General features: G+C 42.7%; 1 protein-coding gene across 2 annotated transcripts in view; it reads left to right on the top strand.

Moving 5' to 3' along the window:
- zfyve26 (zinc finger, FYVE domain containing 26) overlaps positions 1 to 26,141 on the top strand; it is a 46,401-nt gene that overhangs the window by 17,524 nt on the left and 2,736 nt on the right. Inside the window, exons 15-40 of one of the 2 annotated variants that reach the window (XM_080512945.1) lie at positions 8 to 69; positions 995 to 1,253; positions 1,376 to 1,639; positions 3,426 to 3,545; positions 3,655 to 3,813; positions 5,173 to 5,406; positions 5,518 to 5,623; positions 7,805 to 8,625; positions 9,554 to 9,753; positions 9,876 to 9,980; positions 10,082 to 10,204; positions 11,429 to 11,605; positions 11,856 to 12,105; positions 12,209 to 12,307; positions 12,422 to 12,609; positions 14,361 to 14,497; positions 14,620 to 14,648; positions 14,793 to 14,929; positions 15,766 to 15,986; positions 17,906 to 18,053; positions 18,875 to 19,084; positions 20,186 to 20,398; positions 21,872 to 22,069; positions 23,259 to 23,339; positions 23,420 to 23,547; positions 25,271 to 25,439. In XM_080512945.1, the coding sequence (XP_080369071.1) occupies positions 8 to 69; positions 995 to 1,253; positions 1,376 to 1,639; positions 3,426 to 3,545; positions 3,655 to 3,813; positions 5,173 to 5,406; positions 5,518 to 5,623; positions 7,805 to 8,625; positions 9,554 to 9,753; positions 9,876 to 9,980; positions 10,082 to 10,204; positions 11,429 to 11,605; positions 11,856 to 12,105; positions 12,209 to 12,307; positions 12,422 to 12,609; positions 14,361 to 14,497; positions 14,620 to 14,648; positions 14,793 to 14,929; positions 15,766 to 15,986; positions 17,906 to 18,053; positions 18,875 to 19,084; positions 20,186 to 20,398; positions 21,872 to 22,069; positions 23,259 to 23,339; positions 23,420 to 23,547; positions 25,271 to 25,439 (4,838 nt within the window). Of the gene's footprint in view, positions 1 to 7; positions 70 to 994; positions 1,254 to 1,375; positions 1,640 to 3,425; positions 3,546 to 3,654; positions 3,814 to 5,169; positions 5,407 to 5,517; positions 5,624 to 7,804; positions 8,626 to 9,553; positions 9,754 to 9,875; positions 9,981 to 10,081; positions 10,205 to 11,428; positions 11,606 to 11,855; positions 12,106 to 12,208; positions 12,308 to 12,421; positions 12,610 to 14,360; positions 14,498 to 14,619; positions 14,649 to 14,792; positions 14,930 to 15,765; positions 15,987 to 17,905; positions 18,054 to 18,874; positions 19,085 to 20,185; positions 20,399 to 21,871; positions 22,070 to 23,258; positions 23,340 to 23,419; positions 23,548 to 25,270; positions 25,440 to 26,141 lie in introns of both variants that reach the window. The other variant, XM_080512944.1, reaches the window with a different exon arrangement.

Here is a 26,141-nt window from a genome sequence, read left to right as displayed (position 1 = left end):
ATGTTGTCTCCTCCGGAGTCGCTGCTGATGTCCTGCATCCGCCGGGGAAACTTCATGGAGGCGCACCAGGTCTGACCTGCAACGCCTTGATTCTCCTCTTTAGCAGTGGAATCGCAAGAACCCATATAAACATATATGTTTTAATATAGGTTTTGAATATATGTGGCATATATAGAATTGGCGGTTTTCCTATATTTTATGTACATAAATGCTGCATATATGTATGTACATATGTATATTTTATGTACATATGTACATATAATATAGGAAAACGGCATATGTGCAGCATTTATGTGCATATATGCAGCATATTGTCATATATGTGCATATGTGCAGCATATATGCAGCATATATGTGCATATATGCAGCATATATGTGCATATATGCAGCATATAGTCATTTATGTGCATATATGCAGCATATGTATTGTCATTTATGTGCATATATGCAGCATATGTATTGTCATATATGCAGCATATGTATTGTCATATATGCAGCATATGTATTGTCATATATGCAGCATATGTATTGTCATATATGCAGCATATATATTGTCATATATGTGCATATATGCAGCATATATATTGTCATATATGTGCATATATGCAGCATATATATTTTCATATATGCGCATATATGCAGCATATAGTCATATATATGCAGCATATATGTGCATATATGCAGCATATATATTGTCATATATGCGCATATATGCAGCATATAGTCATATATATGCAGCATATATGTGCATATATGCAGCATATGTATTGTCATTTATGTGCATATATGCAGCATATGTATTGTCATATATGCAGCATATATATTGTCATATATGCGCATATATGCAGCATATAGTCATATATATGCAGCATATATGTGCATATATGCAGCATGTATATTGTCATATATGTGCCTATATCCTCATATAGGTTCTTTCCATGTGGGTCCCTCCCGACCTCTTACCGCCGGTTGAGTGACGGTGTTCCCCCTGCAGGTGGCGACGGTGTTTGACCTGGAGGCGTCGGCGTGCAGCGGCGAGCTGGTGTTCATGAAGCGCTACAGAGACGTCCTGCAGGAGCTGGGCCAGGTGGAGCAGAAGATGGAGAGCCAGTCCATGTCGTCCTCCTCCTCCTCCTCCGAGGGCCTGGTCACCGCGGCGACGACGGCGGCGGCGGCGGCGGGTCCGGGGCGGAGTCGGCTGGGCAGCAGCGGCCGCTCCACGCTTCAGGCTATCGGCAGTGCCGCCGCTGCAGGTTTGACTTCCGCCTCTTGTGGAATTTTCTTTTCCAATCGGTGATGATTTCTTGCGATTGGAAACTCTTCATCCCGACTCTCCCCTCCCCCCCCCGCCCCACCCCCCCCCCCTCCCTGCCAGGAGTGGCTTTCTACTCCGTGTCGGACATCGCCGACCGCCTCCTCAGCACCCCGGCTCACCCCATGCCCTCGCTGGAGGAAGGCTACTGGCTGGGCTTCGTCGCCGCGGACGCGCCCGGCCTCCTCCAGCCCCTCCTGCAGGAGCTCAGCCCGGCCGCCATGGCGGCGTTCGACCTGGCGTGCTGCCACTGCCAGCTGTGGAAAACGTCCCGGCAACTGCTGGACACCGCCGAGCGCCGGCTCAACGCCGGCCTGGAGGGTCGAGGTCTGAAGCCTCGTTTCCATTAACAGATTTATGTAAACAAAAATTGAAAAGAAATATTTATCTGATATATTTCAAGGTCAAAGTTAGTGGATGAAAACAGCCACGAACGCCACCAAAGGGAGTTTTTTTGAAAATCTGATTCTGCACAAAAACTAAATATGCTTCAAAGTCAATTACATTACTAACCATTAACACATCCAGGACTGTCATAACATGTTAAAAAATCCAATATCCGATCATATTTTATATTGAAAATGAGTCATTTTGTGTGTATTTTTTCCCATTTCAGTGCCTTTATCATCTAAATGGACATTTAAAGGGTTCATTTTGATTTTTTTTGGATTGTTTTGATCAGGACTGAAGCTGATTAACAGATTTATGCAAAAAAAATAAAAAAAAATATTTATCTGATATATTTTTACAGGGGTCAAAGTTAGTGGATGAAAACAGCCACGAACGCCACCAAAGGGAATTTTTTTGAAAATCTGATGCTGCACAAAAACTAAATATGCTTCAAAGTCAATTACATTACTAATCATTGACATATCCAAGACTGTAATAACGTAAAAAAAATCCATTATCCGATCACATTTTATATTGAAAATGAGTCATTTTGTGTGTATTTTTTCCCATTTCAGTGCCTTTATCATCTAAATGGACATTTAAAGGGTTCATTTTGATTTTTTTTGGATTGTTTTGATCAGTACTGAAGCTGATTAACAGATTTATGCAAAAAAAATAAAAAAAAATATTTATCTGATATATTTTTACAGGGGTCAAAGTGAGTGGATGAAAACAGCCACCAACGCCACATAAGGGAATTTTTTTGAAAATCTGATGCTGCACAAAAACTAAATATGCTTCAAAGATAATTACATTACTAATCTTTGACATATCCAAGACTGTCATAACATGTAAAAAAAATCCAATATCCGATCACATTTTATATTGAAAATGAGTCATTTTGTGTGTATTTTTTCCCATTTCAGTACCTTTATCATCAAAATGGGCATTTAAAGGGTTCATTTTAATTTTTTTATTTATTTTTTTAATATTTGGTAGTTTTGATCAGGACTGAAGTTGATTAACAGATTTATGCAAAAATAATTTTGAAGAAATATTTATCTGATATATTTCTACAGGGGTCAAAGTGAGTGGATGAAAACAGCCACGAACGCCAAAATCTGATTTTGCACAAAAACTAAATATGCTTCAAAGATAATTACATTACTAATCTTTGACATATCCAAGACTGTCATAACATGTAAAAAAAATCCAATATCCAATCACATTTTCTATTGAAAATGAGTCATTTTGTGTGTAATTTTTCCCATTTCAGTGCCTTTATCATCTAAATGGGCATTTAAAGGGTTCATTTTGATTTTTACATTTTTTTTTTCAATATTTGGTAGTTTTGATCAGGACTGAAGTTGATTAACAGATTTATGCAAAAAAAATTGGAAGAAATATTTATCTGATATATTTTTACAGGGGTCAAAGTTAGTGGATGAAAACGCCACCAAAGGGAGATTTTTTTGCCGACAGTGTATTATTGACCGAGTGAAAAATGTAAAATCAAATTTCTAAATTGCATGTAAAAGTAAACTTCCTCAGCAAAAATCATGTCGTTTGAGCCAAAACAGTGAACGTTGTGGTCAAATTAAGAGGAGAAATGACCCCTAGTGGATGTTTTTGCCCCCGATGCCACACAAGGGTTAAACAGGGAAAGAAAAAAAAAAAAAAACATGTTTTTGTGTCACTTTTGATGTTTCCTCTGCGTCACCAGGGGTTAAAGTTGATCCCAAAGTGCCTCATACCGAAGGGATCTGTGGATTTCCCACGGTGCTACAGCGGATCATCAAGATCCTGAACCACTCCAGCTCTCAGAAGGGCTCCGTCAAAACGGGTGAGTGCCGACGTCCGTGCGTTTTGTACCGGGAGTGAGAAAAATGTTTGTTAAGGTGTCCAGAGGTCCAGAAGTGACTCCTCGGCTCGGGACCTGCTCTCGTCCACAGAGGCCGTCGGAGACGAGGCGGGGTTCGGCTGCTGCGTCCAGGAAGTGCTGCACTGCTGCCACGCCACGCTGAGCGAGGAGGGCATCGCCGCACGCCTCGGCCTGGCGCAGCGTCTGGACGCCACGCTGCGGAATTTGAGCGCCGCGACGGACGGTGCAGGTCAGTACCGCGCTACTGACCGGGGAGAGCACACCTTAACCTGGACACATTGTTGGCAAAATCCTGAATAGAGCAGTGTTTTTCAACCACACTGGTGTTTCCTCCAGATCGTCAGGTGAGCCGTGGGAAATTATTCAATTTCACATTTTTTTCCTAAAAAATCATTTGCAGTGTGTTGCAGAGTAATCATGTATAAATACTCTTCACCACTAGAGGGCAGCACAGAACTTTGCCGGTGAAATGTAAAGTGACAGACGTCAGTGTGGTTCATCTCCACCTCCTGCTACCATCTTGTATCAAAGTACTGTGTCAGTGACAGTGATGGAGAAGTTTTTGAAAAGGAAGAATGTGAACCAGGATCTCAGCTCTTCATCCATCAGGTCCAGGTTTCACACTGAGGGAGGCACTATTAAAAAAAGTCCTTGCTTTCTGGATTTACTGGATTCCTGTTGATAAAACTGTGATGAGAAAGACTTTATATTGTTAATAGAGGCTACAGAGTTTAACTTTTTTTTTTTTCACAAATATGTTTATTGAAATTTTCAATTTAAGGACAAAACATATAAAACACACACACAAATACAACAAAATGAAATAAAATCCCTCCCCCCCACCCTAAAACCCACCCTACACTCAATTACAACAAAATGATTGTCTACAGATCAAAGTCTTTTTACGAGGCGTAGAAAGGGAAACCGAATGTCTTTGAAGTCCTCCAGTTTGCCTTTGGCGATATGTCAGTTTCTCCCAGGCCAAGTTACTGGACATCATTTTAATCCACTGTTTCACTCCACGTCTTTCTGTTTCCTTCCATTTCAAAGCAATAACATATTTTGCCTGCACCAAACCAAAATTGACAAGTTTAAGAGTTTCCTCCAGAGTTTTCCAAAGAAAAAAGTGTGTCTTGGCTCAAAAAGGTTGAAAAACACTGGTTTATATTAACAATACTAAGTCATTCTCATCAAAGTTTTATCAACAGGAATCAAGTGAATACAGAAACAAAGTCACACTGACGTCTGTCACTTTACATTTCACCGGCAAAGTTCTGTGCTGCCCTCTAGTGGTGAAGAGTATTTATACAGGATTACTCTGCAACACACTGTCGCTGTGAGAGCAAATGTTTTTTAGGAAAAAGTGTGAAATTGGATAATTTCCCACGGCTCACCTGACGAGATCTCGCGGCACCGTGGTTGTAAAACACTGATATCGGCTCCAGAGTTTCACATTTAACATTTCCGGGTGGTGGTGGTGTGCCTTTCAGATTTCTCCAAACAAAAAAGTGCCTCGGCTCAAAAAAACAAGGTAGAAAACCACTGGACTGGATAAAACGACTGTGTTGTACCTCATGTCCCCCAGCAGGGGGCGGTGTGGGCAGCGCCCTCCTGGCCCAGCTGATGGAGCAGGCCAACCTGAAGCAGTCGGAGCTGGACGCTCACCCGGTGCGGTCCAGCATGAAGCAGCTGCTCCGCTCCCTGGACCAGCTCTGCCCCTTCGAGCCCGACGGAGGCTTCGCCCGGCCGGACTACGTCCGCAGCTTCTTCGACTACGTCAACACGCTGGCGTCCGTGTTGGTGCGCAGCCTCGGCTCAGAAGGTCGGAGGCTTTTTAATTAGAGCGACTCTCAATCTGGAGACGTTTTTTTTGTCGTCGGCCTGCTTTTCTGATCAGTCTTCTTGTTGTTGTTGTTGTTGTTGTTGTTTTTAGATCAGAGCAGTGAAGTGAAACTTGGGAATCCTCTGCTGGTGTTGCTTCAAACTCCATTCCAGCTTCTCTCCCACCTGCTGTTCGACAGACAAGTTTCGCCTGACAGGTACATTCATCCCCGATGTTCATTCGTTCATTTCATTTATTTATTTATTCAACCGTGTTCACATTTGACTTACCAGACTCACACATTAATGTGAACGTGGTGAAAAGCAGCACGATGAAGACGTCGTCTTATTGTTCACGCCCCTTTGAATATATACAGAAAAATCGACGACCATAAACGGCGGTGATCCATTCAGCCAAAATTTTTACTGTGTTTAAAAATCAATCGTTTGAACAATTTTAGAAAACAAAACAAATTTCCCCCATCGCAACATGCAAGTCCCATTTTTTTTTTATATTCCTCCATCTGCATCTCCTTAAACATATTTTTAAATGTGTTTATTGTTTGAGACCATTTTAACGTGTTCTTTAATGAATTCCATAATCCAGCAACTAAGAACCTCTGTCTTCTGGAGGTTCTGGACAAAGGGACACAAAAATGTCCTTTTCGTCTTGTGTCGTCTGTGATCGAGGTCAATTTCATGTAATATTCCTCGTCTTTCTCACCTTTTTCGATAATATTCACACGTTGCACAATCATCTGTATTCAGTTGGTATAACTGGACTTCTGTGCAATACTTAATTATAATGTGCAACATAATTTTTACTTTCCACCCACAATGTGAACACGTCTGTATATAGTATCATATGTATTTCCTGTAAATTAAACACATGTTGTATTGTTCTCAGGACTGCACCTTACCTCCGTTACACCCCACCCTCCTCCTCGCACTATTTTCCTTTCTATGTATTTTTTACATATTCTGCAATATTTTTTTTTTTTAATGTTTCTTGCATATTCTGTTACCGGAGTTGTTTTTAATCTCATTGTACCTGCTACAGTGACAATAATAGGCATTCTATTCTATTCTAGCACAAGTTGAAATAACAGTTTAACAAAGGAAAATATTTTCTTTTGCTGTTTTTATGTTTTTTTGTTTGGTAAGTTGCACACATTCGCTGTTGTTCCACGGAATTTCTCGGTTATTCAGAAATAAGGCACCAGCTTCAGCCTGTTCCTTTCATTATTTTTTTTCTTTAATAATTCATTCAAAACAAGTAAAAAGTTTACGTCCGTCGTTATTTAAAGCTCTTGAATTTGACACGTTTTTTTATGTGTAAAGGGACGACATCAGGCCTTTGGTTTTGCTCTTTATATTATATAACATGATGGTCGATGAGCTTTAAAGTCCGAGTGAAATGTAAAACACTACTTTGCAAAATAACGATATTTGGGGTTCTACTTCTAAGGTTCCTCCGACTCTGCCCCGCCACTGTTGTCGCATAACAAAGTTATTTGAATTTTGAATCTCCAGCCGACGAAGTCGGGGGAATCCTTCTTCTTCGTGGGCCATTGTGGGCGGAGCCTATGTGTGACATCACAAGTTGTTCAGATCTCGATCTGTTGTGTTTCTATCGGCTTGTTTCCTCTTTAATATCCAAGTTTTTACAGTGTTTTGAAGTTATAGTCGGCGTTTTATGAGCCTTGATGAAAGATTGAGCCTGGAAGAGACCGAGAGAGGAGAAAAGGAGCACGGGCGGCGGGAGCGGCTAGCCGCGAGCTCGAGCGGCTAGCGGGAGCCGCTAGCTCGGGCGGCTAGTAGACGATCAAGTAAAACCTGGACTCCTCTTTGGTGATTCCACAGTCAGAAAAGCGCTTCGATCCAGGAAGCCGGTCGTTCTTCCAAAAGTCAGGAGCCTCAAAGCCTCAAAGGTGAAAAGTGGCGGCTGCTGAGGCGAGGAGACGAGGACGAATGGAGGACGAAGCGTCTTCTGCTTCCTCAAACATGTTCCAGACGGGGTCACCGATGGCAGAACCACCTTCTGTGTCTTCTTCATCAATCACTGGGTTTGAAATGACCATGATGATGAAATCTGGTTAAATTCAGCCTCTTCGTGGTCAAAACTCTGATCCTCCATAATGTAAACACAACTTGGGCGTGTGCACAACTCGTGATGTCACTCTATTATTGTCAGAAGCTCCGCCCAGCAGAGGAAATAGCGATGTTTATCGCCTATTTTCTTTTAACATTTTACTCTTCAGCCAGTTGCCATATAAAAATGTCCCTAGAAGCGACAGCCAGAGTGTTTTGGAGGTCGAAGTTTCATTTCACTAGGACTTTAAGCGCCGCTGGTCAGATTGAAGCATTTTTTTCTGAGAACGTCGTCGATCTTCCCGCAGAGTTCTGTCGCTGCTGCAGCAGGAAGGTCTGCGCCTGAGCGTCCAGCAGGTGATTGTCCAGCGCTGCTGCGAGTCCCTGCCGGTGTGGGTCTCCGGCGGCGGCGACTCCGACGCGGACGACGGAGCGTTCGGCGTGGCCTCGCTGTCCCTCCTGCTCCGGCGACGCGCCCGGGATCACGCGGCGTCCCTGGGAATCGCCGAGCCGCCGTCCGACGGCGCGAGCTCGGAGTCCGAGGCCTCGGGGGAGGAGCGCTCCGCCACGCCCACCACCACCACCACCCTCTCCGCCTCGCCGCCGGCGACGAGCTCGCCCGCCTCCGCCAACCCGTTCCTCCTCACGCCCTCGGCGCTGTCCTTCCTGAAGTCTCGCTCGCCGCTGCTCGCCGCCCTGGCCTGCCTGAGCGCCAGCAGGGGCGAGGCGGCGCGCTGGCAGCCCTCCGGCTGGTCCGGCTACTTCCGCGGCGCGCGGAAGGAGGCGGTGCTCGACGGCGAGCAGATCGCCCGGGAGGCCGACGGCCTGCTGAGCGAGTTCCCCGTGCTGCGGGCGTACCTCCACGCCACGGCCGAGCCCGTGCTGGGCGCGCCGCTCGGCGAGGCCCCGGCCGGACTCGGGGCCGTCGTGTGCGGAAAGCCCCTCGTGGGCCTGCTGCTCTCTGGGCCGCAGGGCGAGGCGGCGCAGGCCGCGGCCGCCGAGGCCTTCCGGAACGCCCTGGACGCCAGAGACCTGGACCGGGCGCTGCGCTTGCTGGAGCTGTACGGGCGAGGCTGCAGCCAGGAGGGGGCGCTGAGGGACCGCCTGCTGGCCTGGGCAGCTCTGGACGGTAAGTTGGTCTCCTGGTTTCTTTGACTTAAATCGGGGGCGTCGAACTGATTTCAGTTGAGGGGCGACATCAACCTGATCTGACCTCTGACCTCTCAAGTCAAATATAACATATTAAACTGCAGGTATGGACAAATGCAAAGTCTTTCCTTTTGACCCTTTTGCAAGAATTCTGAAATATACATATTAAAGGAAATCAGATATTATATTTGCAAAAAAAAAAAACACCCTCAGTTACATGTATCTGGATATCCGATTTTTTATTCAGGATTAAAACAATTTGTCATCATTTGGAAAAAAAATTTGAGTTTATGTGTCTAAAGTATCATTTCACATAAGTTGGACTCATCGTTTTATTGTGAAAGGCGTTGCGTCATGTGACCTCCACAGATGCATTCATGTCGGGGGTCAAATTCTGACCAAAGGGCAGTTTTGAATGTCATTTTCGACAATCGAGTGTTTTTAGATCAGCCTCTGTCAGTTTTCTTTTTTTTTTTTTTTTTTATATAATTAGTATTTTATTGTGTTTTCCAAAATGTACAACAGTCAATCCTTCACAATACAAGCACATTTCTCCCAAACTCAATGTTCTTTATAATATCCATACTTGTAATAAAAGGGAATACTCACACAAAACAAAGGAAAAATAAACCGACAAGAAAAATAAAAATATAAATAATGCAAAAATACAAGAAACAGTTGTACCTGAACCAGGGGTAAAAATTAAGAAATACTTTATACATATATATATCTGTCAGTTTTCATATGTATACTTAAAAAAAAAAAAAAAAAATCACATGGTGGCCGGATTAGGTCCTCTGGGGGACCGGTTCTGGCCCCCGGGCCGCATGTTAGACACGCCTGACTTAAATGAAAGCAGTTCTTTCACTCCTCTTTGTCTTTGATCTTTGGTCTGCTTCCATCTCCAGAGGGAGATGAAGGGATCTACCACCTGTTCAGGGTCCAGGACCCCAGCCTGCGGGCCCGAGTGGCCCTGCAGGCCCTGGAGCGCTGGTCTCTGGCCGCCTGTCTGGAGCTGCTGGAGTTCTGCCTCGGTGACCCCGATACTGAGAACCCCCTGAAAACGTCCCTGGAACTCAAGAAGAAGGAGTTGGACCTCTACTGCTGGGTAACGTCGTCGAAGCCGTTCTCTTGTAACTTGTCGCGATGAGTTCAAACGACTTGAAGATGAATTAACTTCCATTGTGAACCTGGTTGTTCCACACGTGTCCCTGGTTCTTCTGGCCTCAGATGTTGAGATTACAGCCTCCGTTGCCCTGGACGACCTGGCAGCAGCTGAGAAGTGAATCCAAGACCAACCCCGAATCTGTTCTATCTCGGATACTCGAAGTAAAAGTGTGTATACCTTTTATGTTTTTATTTTTTTAGCTGAGGATTTTTCAATTCATATTAAATTGCATATTTATTCATGCATTTTCTTTTGTTTCCCCCCCCAGGAGTTTGCTCTGAGCGCACAGTGGGCGGAGCTTTATCCGGTGTCGGAGGAACTGAGTGTGAAGCTGCAGACGGAACATTTGCTTCATGTGCTGGAGGAGGGACAGACGGACGAAGCTTCCCAGGTCTTCACCTTTTCACTCATATTTGACATTTGATCCCCAATGTAGGAAACGTTCTAGGATGAAGAACAGGAGCACGGGGTCATGAGTGTGGGGGCGCGGTAGAGGCGGGGCTTCACTTGGGAGTCGGCGTGTCGGGGGTTGGGTAGTTGCCGTAATTTCTGTTGACCGCTAAGCTACGCTGAGCTACGCTAAGCTACACGCTCCATTCATCTATACGTACCGCGCTGTCGCCGCTCTGTGCCGTTCGTTATTCATTAATGCAGCGGAAGCATCACAATCTCAGCTTTTCGGTCACCACAGCCTCCACGAATCTACGAACCCGACGACCTCGTGCCCTCAGCGGCTGAAGGGTTAAAGGATAAAGGAAGCCCGAAATGTTCAGCGTTATTTTTAGCCGTGAAAAACATTTGCATTCTGACAGTTTTCCCTTTTTGTTTCCCCCACTGTAAAAACTTTGTAGAACATTTTCCCCCTGTACTTTCATGTATATATATGTATATGTATATATATATGTATATTATATATGTGTGTGTATATATATGTGTATATATGTATGTATATATGTGTATATATATGTTCCCCCCACTGTAAAAACTTTGTAGAACATTTTCCACTGTACTTTCATGTATATAGATAGATATAGATGTGTGTATGTGTGTGTGTGTATATATGTGTGTGTATATATGTATGTGTGTATATATATATATGTGTGTGTGTGTGTGTGTATATATATGTGTCTGTGTGTATATATATATATGTGTATGTGTATATATATGTATGTGTGTATATGTGTGTGTGTGTGTATATGTGTGTGTGTGTGTATATATATATATGTGTGTGTGTGTATACATGTGTTTATATGTGTGTGTGTATATATGTATGTGTGTCTGTGTGTGTATATATATATGTATATATATGTGTGTGTGTGTGTATATATATATATATATATATATATATATGTGTGTCTGTGTGTGTATATATATATGTATATATATGTGTGTGTGTGTGTGTGTATATATATATATATGTGTGTGTGTGTGTATGTATGTCTATATAATTTCCCAGTGTGTGATCAATAAAGCCTTTATCTTATCATATTGCTGCTGTATTTGAACAACAGCGACATAATGACAGTGTATCATCACATCAATATTTGCTGTGTGCACTGCTGCCCCCCCCCCCCCCCTTTTACTTTATCTCACCCAGCTTGTGTTGTTGTTCCAGTTGCTGGAGGGCGTGTCTGACGCGGCGGTCGGCCTGCGTGTCTGTGAGAGCGCCCTGGACCGGCGCCCGGGCCTGGCCGCCTGCCACTTCCTGGCCGACCACCTCACCCTGCACTTCCAGAGGCAGGTCTCGCCGTCGCGGCGGCAACACATCCACGCTCTGCACCTGGGCTCAAAGGTTCGTTGTGACTGTTGCAGAAAGACACAGTGTCCAGCGTGTCTTGTTTTTTTTTATTACGTGTCAAGACTTCCAATAGTCCAGGGAACTTAGTGATTTTTAGCTTGAATGTCTGTTTTTCTTTTTTTTGTGTGTACTTTATTTGTGCATTTTTCAACATAAAACAGCAGAAAAACAAGCAAAAAATAAAAGGCTTGCTGAGGAGTGACCGCCCCCCCCCCCCCCCCCCCCCCCCCCCTCCCTACTGCAGGTGCTGCTCACGTTGCCCGAAGCCGCCCGGCAGGAGTATTTCCCGCTGCTGTCGGACCCCCTGCTGATGCTGGAGCAGCTGCTGATGAACCTGAAGGTGGACTGGGCGGCCGCGGCGGTGCAGACGCTGCGGCGCCTGCTGGTGGGCCGGGACGCCGGCTTCGGCGCCGAGGACGTGGACGGGCTGCTGGCGGACTACGCCTCCAGGGCCCTGGACTTCTCCTGCGGCCCCCGGGAGCGAGCCCGATCCGGTCGGTGGCACGAACACCTCCCGTCCCGTCCAAGCAGAGCTTCGTTCGGTCGCAGCGTTAAAAGGTCCAACCCCAAAAATGTCCCTACGGTTTCCTCCCTCAGACTCGGTGATCAGCCTCCAGGAGGCGCTGCTGCAGTGTCCGGCTCAGGACGCCGCCCCGCCGGCCTCCAGCCGCCTCGAGTCGCCGCCGGCTTCCACGAGTGAGACGCCGGCGCGCCGTCCAGTCGTCCAGTCGAGACGTTGGAGCTTCTTGTGTTGACCATGATTTTCTTTTTTTTCTCTTTTTCCCCTCACGTGGGGCGTCGGCCGTGCAGGCAGCACGCCGACACACACCCCCTCGGCTCACGGCTCCGACCGGGAGAAAGACCGGAGCTCCTCGGAGAAGAGGCGCCGCTCGCCCGCCAAGTTCCAGCCGCCCGATCAGCCGCCGGCTCGCAAGGACTGGGTGCCCGACACCCAGCAGCTCATGTGCATGGTCTGCCGGAGGGAGAGGTTCACCATGGTGAGGAGGGGGGGGGGGGGTTCCTCCATCGTGACTTAAAAACAAATGTCAAGCGAAACACCCTCACATCTAATCTCGTAACTCGTAATCTCCTCCATTAATCCAGATCCTCCACAACACAGCAATTCTATCTTGTTGTTTTAAGATTTTACTTTTAAAAGCTCGTTAAAAGGATTGTGCCGTGTATTATGTTTCCCATATCTTATTTGTGCTTAGATTTAATTAATTAATACATTTTTTATATTTTCTTTTTAATCAGGCAGCTCATACATAGTCCATATATTCATGTCAAATCCAAATCATGCAAATATTAAACATACCTGTGTTTGTATGTGTATATATATATATGTATATGTATATGTATATATATATATATATATACACATATATATGTATATATATATGTATATATATATGTGTGTGTATATATATATGTGTGTGTATATATATATATATATGTATGTGTGTATATATATATATATATGTGTGTGTGTGTGTGTATATATATATATGTGTGTGTGTGTATATATATATATATATGTGTGTGTGTATATATATATATATATATATGTGTGTGTGTATATATATATGTGTGTGTATATATATATATGTGTGTGTATATATATATATATGTGTGTGTATATATATATATATGTGTGTGTGTATATATATATATGTGTGTGTGTGTATATATATATATGTGTGTGTGTGTATATATATATATATATGTGTGTGTGTGTATATATACATATATGTGTGTGTATATATATATATATATGTGTGTGTGTGTATATATATATATATATATATATATGTGTGTGTATATATATATATATATGTGTGTGTATATATATATATATATATGTGTGTGTATATATATATATATATATGTGTGTGTATATATATATATATATATATATGTGTGTGTATATATATATATATATATGTGTATATATATGTGTGTATATATATGTGTGTGTATATATGTGTATATATATCATGTATAATATCACCCAATAGTCCAGGACGTGTTAAAATGAAACTGATCTTTCAGCTGCTGCACTTTTTTTTTAAATTTTTAAATTTTCTCATTATATAATTATATAATTATGTACAGTTCTTAACAAATCAAACAAAAAAAGTCAATCTCATTCGCTTAGCTTTAAATTATTGTGACTTTTCATTTATTTTGTTTTTTTACAAATTTTAAATATTTTGTTTTTATTAAAAATGTATCTCATTTTTAATTGTTTAGGCATTTAAAAAAAAAAAAAAACTACAATTCTACTGTCTTTGACTTTGTTTCTGTGATTTCCTCCAGCTGTGGGTTATTCGCTTCACTTTTACTGCGTCAAAACAAACATTTCAAATCGAGTTATATTCAGTTAAACCTGATAATTTTAGACCTTTTTAGAATCGACCTCACGCTGCAGTGATTTCGAAAATTCTAAATATGTTTGTTTGCGTGTTGTTATGGTGTGGAACGGTTTTTACTCACCAGCTTAGCGCATTTAAATTCACATTTCGGAGGAAAAATGACCCACTAGAAAATCTAGTTGCAATAATTCTGCAAAATATAATTCTTTTCAAATTTTAGGTCATTGTGAGGCTTCAAATCTTCAATCGTATTATTTATTAATATGTTTTAACATGGAGACGCGAGGAAAGAAATCCCAGTGGCGTGGAACTACAGTGAGAGCGAATACACGGTCCAGTGTTTTGTATTTTCAAATAAAAAGTTGTTTTTTCAGTTCAACAGGCGGCATCACTGTCGGAGATGTGGCCGCCTGGCGTGCCACGCCTGCTCCGAGAGGAAGATGCTGGTGGACGGGTGTCCAGGAGAGGAAGTCCGGGTGTGCGACCAGTGTTACGACTACTTCCACCCAGAGTAAGGCTCGTCTCACTGCAGCCTTACCGTGCACCGGTGCAAATCTGTGTCTTTACTCAGGCAGGGTAATAAATGTACATCAAATCCACAATGTTCTTCTTTTTTTTTCATTCTCATTGCAGCTCCGACGACGAACTGGAGCCGGAAGAAGGTAAATAAAAAGTCGAACTTTACGCCGATGACGTCTTTGTTTCCGCTTCTCCTGCGAGAGTTTCATTTGTACGTTTAAATTCGTAAAGGAGGATTAAAAGCAGCCGTAATGGACGCTCTGGTTTTGTTCTCTGGGTCCGAGCAGTGGCCGGCAGCCCCGCGGCCACAGAGGACGCTCTGGACGGGTTCCTCCGCCTGCCGGAGGTGGTGCATCGACAGGTCCAGCTCAGCTCCGACCCGACGGAGAACCAGCTGCTGCGGAGCGAGTTCTACTACGAACAGGTCTGCTTCATCTCACTGCTCTGGACCGGTGTGCTTTATGTGCACTTGTTCAGAGAGAACGGTTCAATTCCATTGAGAAATCACCTTTTTCGTGATTATTTTCTGGAAGCAATCATCACTTTTTGTCGCTACTTTTCAGGCAAAATCCCAATAAAATTGCTTTACAACAACAAACCTGTTAAAACAAATAACAGACATTTACGTTAAATAAGGACGACGTGTTTAAAAGAGCAGAGGTATGATGTTTGCGAAACATTTTTTTTTTTTTTAGATTAAGATTAATAGCCTTTGTATGTATTTACATATTATTTCAATATTGTCATGTTTTTAGTAGTTTTCTCAATCGATTAAAAAAAAGACTAATTAATCGCAGAATTTTCTGTAATTAATTGCAATTAATCGCACAATTTTCTGTAATTAATTGCGATTAATCGCATTATTTTTCCCCCGAAGACTGAAGCTTTTAATGGATATTTATCCGGGGAAAACCACGGAATTGACGTCCTCACAACACACAGACTATATTTAAATTAACAGACTATTTTTAATGACGTGACTTTCCAAGATTAGCAAAAATGATAAAAATATTAATGAATGAATTAATAAACATCTAACATAACTCTGTGTTTTGTTAGAGTTTCAAAATCAATTAAGTAAATTAACACATTATTTTTAACAGCACGAGATTTAATATTCTTATAAGCCGCTGATTTCAACGGGCGTTCTGAACCAAAGAAACACATTCTGAAGGCTTTTTTTGTTGTTGTTTCTGCACCTGCCTCTCTTGGTCTGGATTTGTTGGTCACTGTTTCCCTGGTCGTGCCCCCCCCCCCCAGGCTCCCAGCGCCTACCTCTGCGTGGCCATCCTGTCTCTGCACGGCGACCAGACGGCGTGCGGCCACCAGCTCGTCGCCCACTGCCGCTCGCTGTCCCGCAGGCTGAACAGCCCCGAGGTGGACGCCTGCCTCCTCAGCGACATCATGAGGCAGCTGCTGTTCAGCGCCAAGCTCATGTTCGTGAAGGTCGGCCGCAGCCAGGACCTGGCGCTGTGCGACAGGTGAGGGTGAGACGGGTCACCGGGGACGAATCGGACTCTCTCGGCCTCCGGCTCTACAAATGAGATTTGATGAGAAGCTTTATATTTTTCTTTTACCTTTACGTCTTGCACTTAAAGACATCACACTGGGCAATTATGCAATTTGAATCCATCCCATTTCTCATCCTGCTCTTTTATTTAATGTTCAGATGCACCTTATTTGTAAAATTGCACAACTTTTTAAAAAAATATATTTAAAGACGTTTTTTTAATGCCTTTTTTTACCGGTTGCTAAGCAACGAAATTTCGTTGCCAGTTTCCTCACTACTCGACTCAACTCAACTTTATTTATAAAGCGCTTTAAGCAGCCGTAGCTGAGACAAAGTGCTGTACATTGAAATACAAATATAAGAGGCAACATAAAAACATTGACAATGACAAGAAAGAAAGTCTAAGTCGAAGCATAAACTGAAATAATACTGACATTTACTTACAATAATCAAATCAAATCACATTTTCTTTGTATAGCCCTTTACAATAACCCAAAGTGCTTTACAACAAAGCTATAAAAACAATGCATTAAGAAACAAAATACAAGAATAATACATGAAGACAGTAGATAAAACACAGGTGCTGACTGTGCAGGTTGTTGTAAACCTTCCGTTGATCGCAATAAAAACAAACAGAAGTTTAAAATAAATTTTGAAATAATAATAATGAACTTTACCTCAAAAACACAAAATCAAACGACATTGAGTCTTGTTTTGCTTTCTTGTAGAATGACTTTTTTTTTTTTTTAAACATGGTTTGTTTACTCAAGATTCAGTTAAACAATGTTATATTGGACATCGCCTATAGTTTTTCTTCCCTCCCCGAACCCCCCAGTCGACATAGAACAACAAGTAACAACTAGATGATCTGCATTTCCCGCGGCAAATGCATGATAGTGTGAATGCTGCTAGCAAACTGTAATGCTACCTGCGGCCGGTAGACTGTAATGCTTTGTCCTGCCGGCCCGTCTCTGGTCTGGAGTGAGAGTTGAAACTTGTGCAACTTTTTGAAATGCTACCTGCGGAAGGTAAGCTGTACTGCTTTGTCCTGGTGACCCGTCTCTGGTCTAGACTGAGAGTTTAAACTTGTACAACTTTTTTAAAAAGTGTCAACAGTTAAAAAAGTGACAAAAACTTGTACAAATTTCAAAAAATGTCAACAGTTGAAATAGTGGAACAGTTGAATAGTTGAAATCGGTTAAGATTTGAAGAAGTTATAGCGAGTTAAAACATTTCTCCATCCGTTAACATTGGAAAAAAAGTTGCACAAAAGTTGAAATATTTCAAAAAGTTGACGAGATTTCAAAAAGCTAGAGCTTAGCCGGAAAGTCCCAAAAAAGTTGCACTTTTGCCATGCATTCACACTAACAAGCCAGGCAGGTTGAAAGGAAACATACAATAATAACACTGACAATAATCACTGCCAGTAAAATACATTAAAATGCACACGGAAATGTAATTAACTGATCTCCAGTAGGCTTTCCTCACGAATTATTAATATACAGTTATACAATTTCAACTGCGTCCATCTTTTGAAAATAGGCAAGAAAAGAGTCCCAAACATCGTGAATTTTATTAACTGAGCCTTTTGTTTGTGTATCTGATTTTTTTTTCAAGGAAACCTCTTGTAGAATGATTTTGTCGTCATTTACATCCTTGCGTCTCAAAATGTGACTATCGGTGAAAAAAGGCGCTTTTAAAATAGTGATAATTCCGGCCTTTTGTTAAAATAACAATAGAAAAACTTGGCTAATAAAATGTTCTTTCAGTTTTGAGACGATCTTTTTTTTATTTTTTATTAATTGGCTTACAAGTTAAAGTGATTAAAGAATAATAATAAATCTTCAACATGGTTGTCCGACTGCGGTTCTAACTTCCTTCCGTCTGCAGCTACATCAGCAAAGTGGACGTGCTGAAGATCCTGGTGACGGCCAACTACAAATACATCCCTTCTCTCGACGACATTCTGGAAACGTCCGCCGTCACGCGTCTCCGAAACCAACTTCTGGAGGCGGAGCACTACAAGCTGGCCGTGGAGGTGAGGCCGCGGGACGGCGCTCCATTTATGCTTCTATTTATTATCCCCCGCCGTGGCCGATAGGCCCCGAAGGGGGATCTTGAAACAGTCTCCGTACGTCCGTACGCCCGTCCGTTCGAACGTTTCTACCTATATCTCGGCAACCCCTGGGCCCACAGTGACCAAACTTCACATGTGGATACATCTCAGAGGGGGAAGGGATACTATGGTGACCTTGACCTAATTTGCATATTAAGTAGGTCACAGGGTCACGAAGTGCTTAAAAACACATTTTGGGCTCTGGAGGCCTAGGTTTTTGAGCTAGGGCTCTGGAATTTTATACACACCTACTAGTACTCTGGGGACACCCTCCAGCATACCAAGTGACCTGACCTTGACCTTGACCTTGAAGATTGGTAGGGTCTGAAGTTTGCTCGTCATGGTTGCACAATACATGTATTTTCATATAAACATTTCTCCTCATTTCTCAGCAGTTCCTGGGCCCACAGTCACCAAACTTCACACATGGACACTCCACCTGGGGAGAAGGGGCACCATGGTGACCATGACCTAATTTGCATATTAGGTCACAGAGTCACTAAGTGCATAAAAACACCTTTTGGGCTCTGGAGACGTATTTTGACAAAGCTTATGAAGAAGACCTTTCAGATTCTACATAATTATCTACCAGGACCCATGGAACACCCTCTAGTGTACCAAGTGTGCTGCCTTAGAGCTGCTTTGTGAGAAAATATAAAGCCCTCCGGCGGGGGATTAGCCCAGCAACGGCCTTCTTGTTTAATTTAAAAAATCAGATTATCAGGAGGGTTTGTGTTGGTCAGGTTTCCACCAAGAGCAGCCTGGACCCCGGCGGCGTGTGGCAGGCGTGGGCGATGGCCACCCTGAAGGCGGGGAACCTGTCGGGGGCGAGGGAGAAGTTCTCCCGCTGCCTGAAGGCGCCGCTGGACCGGAACCAGCTGAACCGCGGGCCGCCGCTGCTGCAGGACATCGTGCAGCACCTGGAGAACGCCGTCCGGCCCGGCCTGTCTGTGGTAAGACGGCGCTAAAATTACCCCACGCCCCCCTCCCCCCGCCTGAATTCACCCCCGGCGCCGTTACGTAAACGGGCGAGGAGTTGTGAAGGTCGCGACACCCGGGGAATTTCACGTTTAGATGCCGGGGCGACACGAGGCGACGGCGGCAGGAGGCGGAGCTCGGTGGTTACGTAAGAGGTTCACTGGAAACCTTGGAATTCTGACTTTTTTGGGGGGAATTCTGACTTTTAAACTCAGAATTCTGACTTTAAACTCAAAAGTCTGACTTTTAAACTCAGAAGTCTGACTTTTAAACTCAGAAGTCTGACTTTTAAACTCAGAATTCTGACTTTTAAACTCGGAAGTCTGACTTTTAAACTCAGAAGTCTGACTTTTAAACTCAGAAGTCTGACTATTAAAATCAGAAGTCTGACTATTAAAATCAAAAGTCTGACTATTAAAATCAAAAGTCTGACTTTTAAAGTCAGAAGTCTGACTTTTAAAGTCAAAAGTCTGACTTTTAAACTCAGAATTCTGACTTTTAAACTCAGAATTCTGACTTTTAAACTCAGAAGTCTGACTTTTAAACTCAGAAGTCTGACTTTTAAACTCAGAAGTCTGACTTTTAAACTCAAAAGTCTGACTTTTAAACTCAGAATTCTGACTTTTAAACTCAGAAGTCTGACTTTTAAACTCAGAATTCTGACTTTTAAACTCAAAAGTCTGACTTTTAAACTCAGAATTCTGACTTTTAAACTCAGAATTCTGACTTTTTCTCAGAAGTCTGACTTTTAAACTCAGAAGTCTGACTTTTAAACTCAGAAGTCTGACTTTTAAACTCAGAAGTCTGACTTTAAACTCAGAAGTTTGACTTTTAACTCAGAAGTCTGACTTTTAACTCAGAAGTTTGACTTTAAACTCAGAAGTCTGACTTTTAACTCAGAAGTTTGACTTTTAAACTCGGAAGTCTGACTTTTAAAGTCGAAAACACAAAATCAAACGACATTGAGTCTTGTTTTGCTTTCTTGTCCCTGTGTTGTTTTTTTACTGTATTCCTCATCACATGTTCATAAAATCCAACCAGTAACCAGCTAAAACACAATGAACGTTGATTCCCAGCCTTTCGACGAAGACATCCTGTCGTCCCTGCGGGAGCTGGAGGCCGTCCTGTCCGGCGCGGCGCCGCCGCCGCCGCCGGAGAAGCCGCCGCCCGGCCGCCTCCACCAGGAGTGTCTCCACTACCTGAACGCCTACGGGACTCACCTGGCGCTCGTCGGCTTCTACATGAGACACGACTGCGTCACCGAGGCGCTGACGTACCTGCTGCACAAGGTGAGGCGGCAAGATGGCCGCCGCCGCCGCGCCGCCTTTCTCCTCCTTCGTCCCCCCGGCGGTTTATATAGACAGAATTTCCTCCATTCTTTAGATTTTTATTATTATGAATTAGTTGTGTGATCTTAAGGTGAAACGTATAACATCAGTCCTTATATTTAAATATACGATTCTAATAAATACTGCGATCATTTGTTCCACTTTATCAATATTGGATCAAATACTTTTAGTCTTGGTGTTTTATTTTTCATTCATGACTTAAATGCTAAAAATAATTACTGAAACAAAAAAAAAGTTTCGAAAATGTTAGCATTAGCATAAAAAAAATACGTTTCCCTGTTATGATTTAATTTAACTCTTTAATTTTTCCTCCGTATTTCTGGAGACTATTTAGAATGTTGATGCAGAAACGCTACAATTTTTACGTGAATCCTAATATTTTCCTACATTTCGTCTTTTTATATATAATAAGAGAAAATAACTGTTACTTTCTGCGAATGAGTCAAAAGTTATCCAGTTGAATTGTAATTTTATTTCTGTATTTTGCTTGAGGGTTCAAATCCATGTAGCAATAATCAGTTAAAAAAAAAAGAAAGAAAAAATCACGGGTGCCGGCGCCAGATTTTTCCTGCTGCTGAATGAATTGGATTCGCTCGCTGAAGTCAAAACAAGACGTCGCCCCGGGCGTCAGAAGAGCCTGACGGAGGCGCCGGGGTCGTCTCACCCTCTTCTGCTGAAGATTCTCCGAAAAGCAGGCGGAGATCAGGACCGTCGTTCTTGTTGAACGTCGTGAGAGACGCTGAGGCTGCAGGAGGAAAAACCAACGCTTGATTCAAATCCTCAGAAATATACGAGCTGGCAGTGACGTCATGACCAGTTTTCATGTGTGGGGACATTTTAAACCGGGGGTGTCCAACATGAGGCCCGGGGGCCAGAACCGGTCCGCCATATGATCTAATCCGGCCGCCATGGGATTGTGATTTTTTTTTTTTTTAAGTATAAACATGAAAACTGACAGAGGCTGATCTAAAAACACTCGATCGGCAAAAATGACATTCAAAACCGCTCTCGGTCAGAATTAATTAATATATCTGTGGAGGTCACATGACGCAACACCTTTCACAATAAAGGTGTCCATCTTATGTGAAGTGATACTTTAGACACAAACTCAAAACAATTTCCAGATGATGACAAATTGTTTTAATCCTGAATAAAAATACGAGATCCAGATACAGGTGACTGAGGTTTTTTTTTTTTTTTTGCAAATATAATATCTGATTTCCTTTAATATGTATATTTCAGAATAGACAAATGGCAAAATTCTTGCAGTTGCAAAAGGATCAAAAAAAGGAAAGACTTTGACATTTGTCCATATCTGCAGTTTAATGTTATATTTGACTTGTTGGGCCTCCAGAGGTCAGGTCAGGTTGATGAAGCTCCTCAACTGAAATGACTTTGTGTAAACAATCTCAGGAGTGTCCAGACGAAGTGTTCCTGGAAGGCGTTCTGCAGCCCAGCCTGGAGCGCGGCCGCCTCGGCATGCTGCAGGGGATCCTGGAGAAGCTGGACCCCAGCCTGGAGACCTGCAGCCGCTACCTCATCGCCTCCTGCCACTTCCTGCAGCGCCGCGGCTTCTTCCACTCGCTGTACCAGCTGCAGCAGTTCATGACGGTCAGTCCCGCTCGTATAGATGGGTTGTTTGGTTTTTTTTATTGTCTGACCCAAAGGGCGTCTATGGGAGAGGATTAGGGCCACTGTGGGGAATAAAACCTGAATTCTGACTTTTTTTCTCAGAATTCTGACTTTTAAACTCAGAATTCTGACTTTTAAACTCAGAAGTCTGACTTTAAACTCAAAAGTCTGACTTTTAAACTCAGAAGTCTGACTTTAAAGTCAAAATTCTGACTTTTAAACTCAGAAGTCTGACTTTTTTTTTTTAGAAGTCTCACTTTTTTCTCGGAAGTCTGACTTTTAAACTCAAAAGTCTGACTTTTAAAGTGAAAAGTCTGACTTTCAAAGAAGTCTGACTTTTAAACTCAAAAGTCTGACTTTTAAACGCAAAAGTCTGACTTTTAAAGTGAAAAGTCTGACTTTCAAAGAAGTCTGACTTTTAAACTCAGAAGTCTGACTTTTAAACTCAAAAGTCTGACTTTTAAACTCAAAAGTCTGACTTTTAAACTCAAAAGTCTGACTTTTAAACTCAAAAGTCTGACTTTTAGACTCAAAAGTCTGACTTTTAGACTCAAAAGTCTGACTTTTAGACTCAAAAGTCTGACTTTTCTTCCACAGTGGCCCTAATCCTCTTCCGTAGGTGTCATCGTGGAGTCCTGCCAAACAAAATGACGTCATTTCCTTCGTCCAGCTCCGTCTGGCCGAACACATTAGTTAGTTCGGTTCCAGCCGTCCTGCTGAACCTCGTCGGAGCTGCACTGCCGACACTTCATGGTGTTCCAGCTCCTTAATCACCATCAGTCATATTTTAATCATATTTAGCATATTTAACATCGCTACTGTCTGAGAGCCGCAGCTCGTTCAAATGTCGTGATGCACCTGAACGCATCGCTCCGAGCTCCTGCAGTTAAAACCATACAAACATGGCGGCTCGGACACAAACTCTCTTTTATTACTGAAACGAGTTTCTGACGGCACAGGAGGCGAGAAATAAACTGTTGAAAAATTTAAACGCCACTTCAGAGACGTGTGGCTGCCATGAGGGGGTGTGGCCTGTGGTGAGGGGGGCGTGGCCTGCGAGTTCCGGCAGAAGCTCTTGTCTGCAGGCGTCTTTACTCTCATAAAGCTCAGTGGCTCCAGCAGGAGACGGCAGATCTTGTGGCCTGACCTCACATGTTGGTTTGGACAGGATCACGTTCGCGCCGCCATGACCTGCATCCGGTTCTTCACGCACGGCGCCGCCTCGTACCTGCAGCTGGGAGAACAGCAGGTAGGACCTCCCCTTTTCACTCGCCGATAGAAAGCGAAGCCGCCGGCGCCCCCTTGACTCTCGCCGTGCCTCCGCCGCAGCGCTGGCTGGTCCGAGCCAAGGAGCACCTGAGGACGTACCTGCAGGAGCAGCAGGCCCGGGGGGGCAGCCGGAGGAGGTCCCAGGTCAACTCCTTCAGGAAGATGATGTCCTCCAGCGACGTGTCCAGGTGGGACGCCAAGTGTCTGATTTTGGACAAACCGCGCACACGCACACACTCGTCCACTTCCAGTCGGCGATAATATTTGATGTTTTCTACTATTGTTCTTTCAATTATCAAAATCATGTCTTTGTTTTGTGTCACTTTGTTTTCGCTTTTGTTATCATTGTTGTTATTTTTGTCTAGATGGAGCTTCTCAGGCTGGTTTAATCTAGAAATCATGTTACTGTCTAGCTAGAGCTGCTCAGGCTGGTTTAATCTAGAAAATCATGTTCCTGTCCAGATAGAGCTTCTCAGGCTGGTTTAATCTAGAAAATCATGTTCCTGTCTAGATAGTACTACTCAAGGTTGGTTTAATCTAGAAAATCATGTTATTGTCTAGCTAGAGCTGCTCAGGCTGGTTTAATCTAGAAAATCATGTTCCTGTCCAGATAGAGCTTCTCAGGCTGGTTTAATCTAGAAAATCATGTTACTGTCTAGATGGAGCTGCTCAGGCTGGTTTAATCTAGAAAATCATGTTCCTGTCTAGATAGAGCTGCTCAGGCTGGTTTAATCTAGAAAATCATTTTACTGTCTAGATAGAGCTGCTCAGGCTGGTTTGATCTAGAAATCATGTTACTGTCTAGATAGAACTGCTCAGGCTGGTTTAATCTAGAAAATCATGTTACTGTCTGGATAGAGCTGCTCAGGCTGGTTTAATCTAGAAAATCATGTTACTGTCATGATAGAGCTGCTCAGGCTGGTTTGATCTAGAAATCATGTTACTGTCTAGATAGAACTGCTCAGGCTGGTTTAATCTAGAAAATCATGTTACTGTCTGGATAGAGCAACTCAGGCTGGTTTAATCTAGAAAATCATGTTACTGTCTGGATAGAGCTGCTCAGGTTGGTTTAATCTAGAAAATCATGTTCCTGTCTAGATGGAGCTGCTCAGAATGGTTTAATCTAGAAAATCATGTTCCTGTCTAGATAGAGCTGCTCAGGCTGGTTTAATCTAGAAAATCATGTTCCTGTCTAGATAGAGCTGCTCAGGCTGGTTTAATCTAGAAAATCATGTTACTGTCTAGATAGAGCTGCTCAGGCTGGTTTAATCTAGAAAATCATGTTCCTGTCTAGATGGAGCTGCTCAGGCTGGTTTAATCTAGAAAATCATGTTACTGTCTAGATAGAGCTGCTCAGGCTGGTTCAATCTAGAAAATCATGTTACTGTCTAGATGGAGCTGCTCAGGCTGGTTTAATCTCGAAAATCATGTTACTGTCTAGATAGAGCTGCTCAGGCTGGTTTAATCTAGAAAATCATGTTACTGCCTAGATAGAGCTGGTTTAATCTAGAAAATCATGTTACTGTCTAGATAGAGCTGCTCAGGCTGGTTCAATCTAGAAAATCATGTTACTGTCTGGATAGAGCAACTCAGGCTGGTTTAATCTAGAAAATCATGTTACTGTCTAGATAGAGCTGCTCAGGCTGGTTCAATCTAGAAAATCATGTTACTGTCTGGATAGAGCTGCTCAGGCTGGTTTAATCTGAATCTAAATACAGTTGGAAAGTATTTGGATCAGTGTGATTACTGTAAAAAATATATATATATATGGGTTGCAGCCTCTGTTAAAAGCACCTATGAATGACTGTGTTGTATATATTAAAAAATATATATATATATTAAAAAAAAAAGTTTCTGATTTCGTCAGAATCCCAAATACTCACACTGATTTTTCTTTTTTTTTTTTGCCAGACACATGAACACGATCGAGCTCCAGCTGGAGGCGACTCGTTTCCTGCATCGCTGCGAGACGTCCTCTAAAGCCCCGCAGGCCGCCGCTCCGTCCCCCAAGTCCCCGGCGTCCCCGGCGCCGCCCACCCTCTTCGGAGGAAGTCCGATGAAGGCCGAGGTCGCCTGCCGGGTGAGATTCCCCGCGGCTTTTATATATCGTCGATATCAGACGTTGTAGCCCAGGAGCCACACGACGGCGAAATAGAACATTTAGGCACAATTTTACGTTTTTCTTTGTTGAAGTCAAAACTAAGCCTGATGAAAATGTCTATATTTTCACAAAAAACCAAACAATTACGACCAAAAATGACTAAAATCTTTTACACAAGCCAAACTTCTGGTGCTAAAACACAATAAAAGAAAAATGTTCTCTCGCTGTTGAATTATAGATGTTTTTATCAACTTAAATATCTTCAATATCTCACTACTGCGTTGTCTCTGCCGCTCTTAAGAAATTTGCTTTGGATTGAATTTAACGAAAATATATCATTTAAGATAAAATACAAGTAAGAAGTTTGAACATTTCACATCCAATCTTATAAAAATATTAAAAAATATTCTTCGGTTTGCACCATTAATCTGTTTTTAATGTGTAATATATGTAATGGGGAAAAAATTTAAAATCATTAATTATTGTCCAACCATTTAACTCATTAATTAATATTTTCCTGACCATGGAAATAAAGTTGAAGTAGTATTTTGTTCACTGTAATTATTTTCTTCCAGTTATGTAATTGCTCCTTTTTAAAATGACAATTTCTCCCTTAATTTCAATAAACATTCAAACCTTTTGATCTGCAATCTTCATAATTTTACTGTTTTATTCACACAT

Source organism: Blennius ocellaris (genome assembly GCF_963422515.1).
Source record: "Blennius ocellaris genome assembly, chromosome: 17".
Taxonomy (NCBI): Eukaryota; Metazoa; Chordata; class Actinopteri; order Blenniiformes; family Blenniidae; genus Blennius; species Blennius ocellaris.
This window is presented reverse-complemented; position numbering and strand designations above follow the sequence as displayed.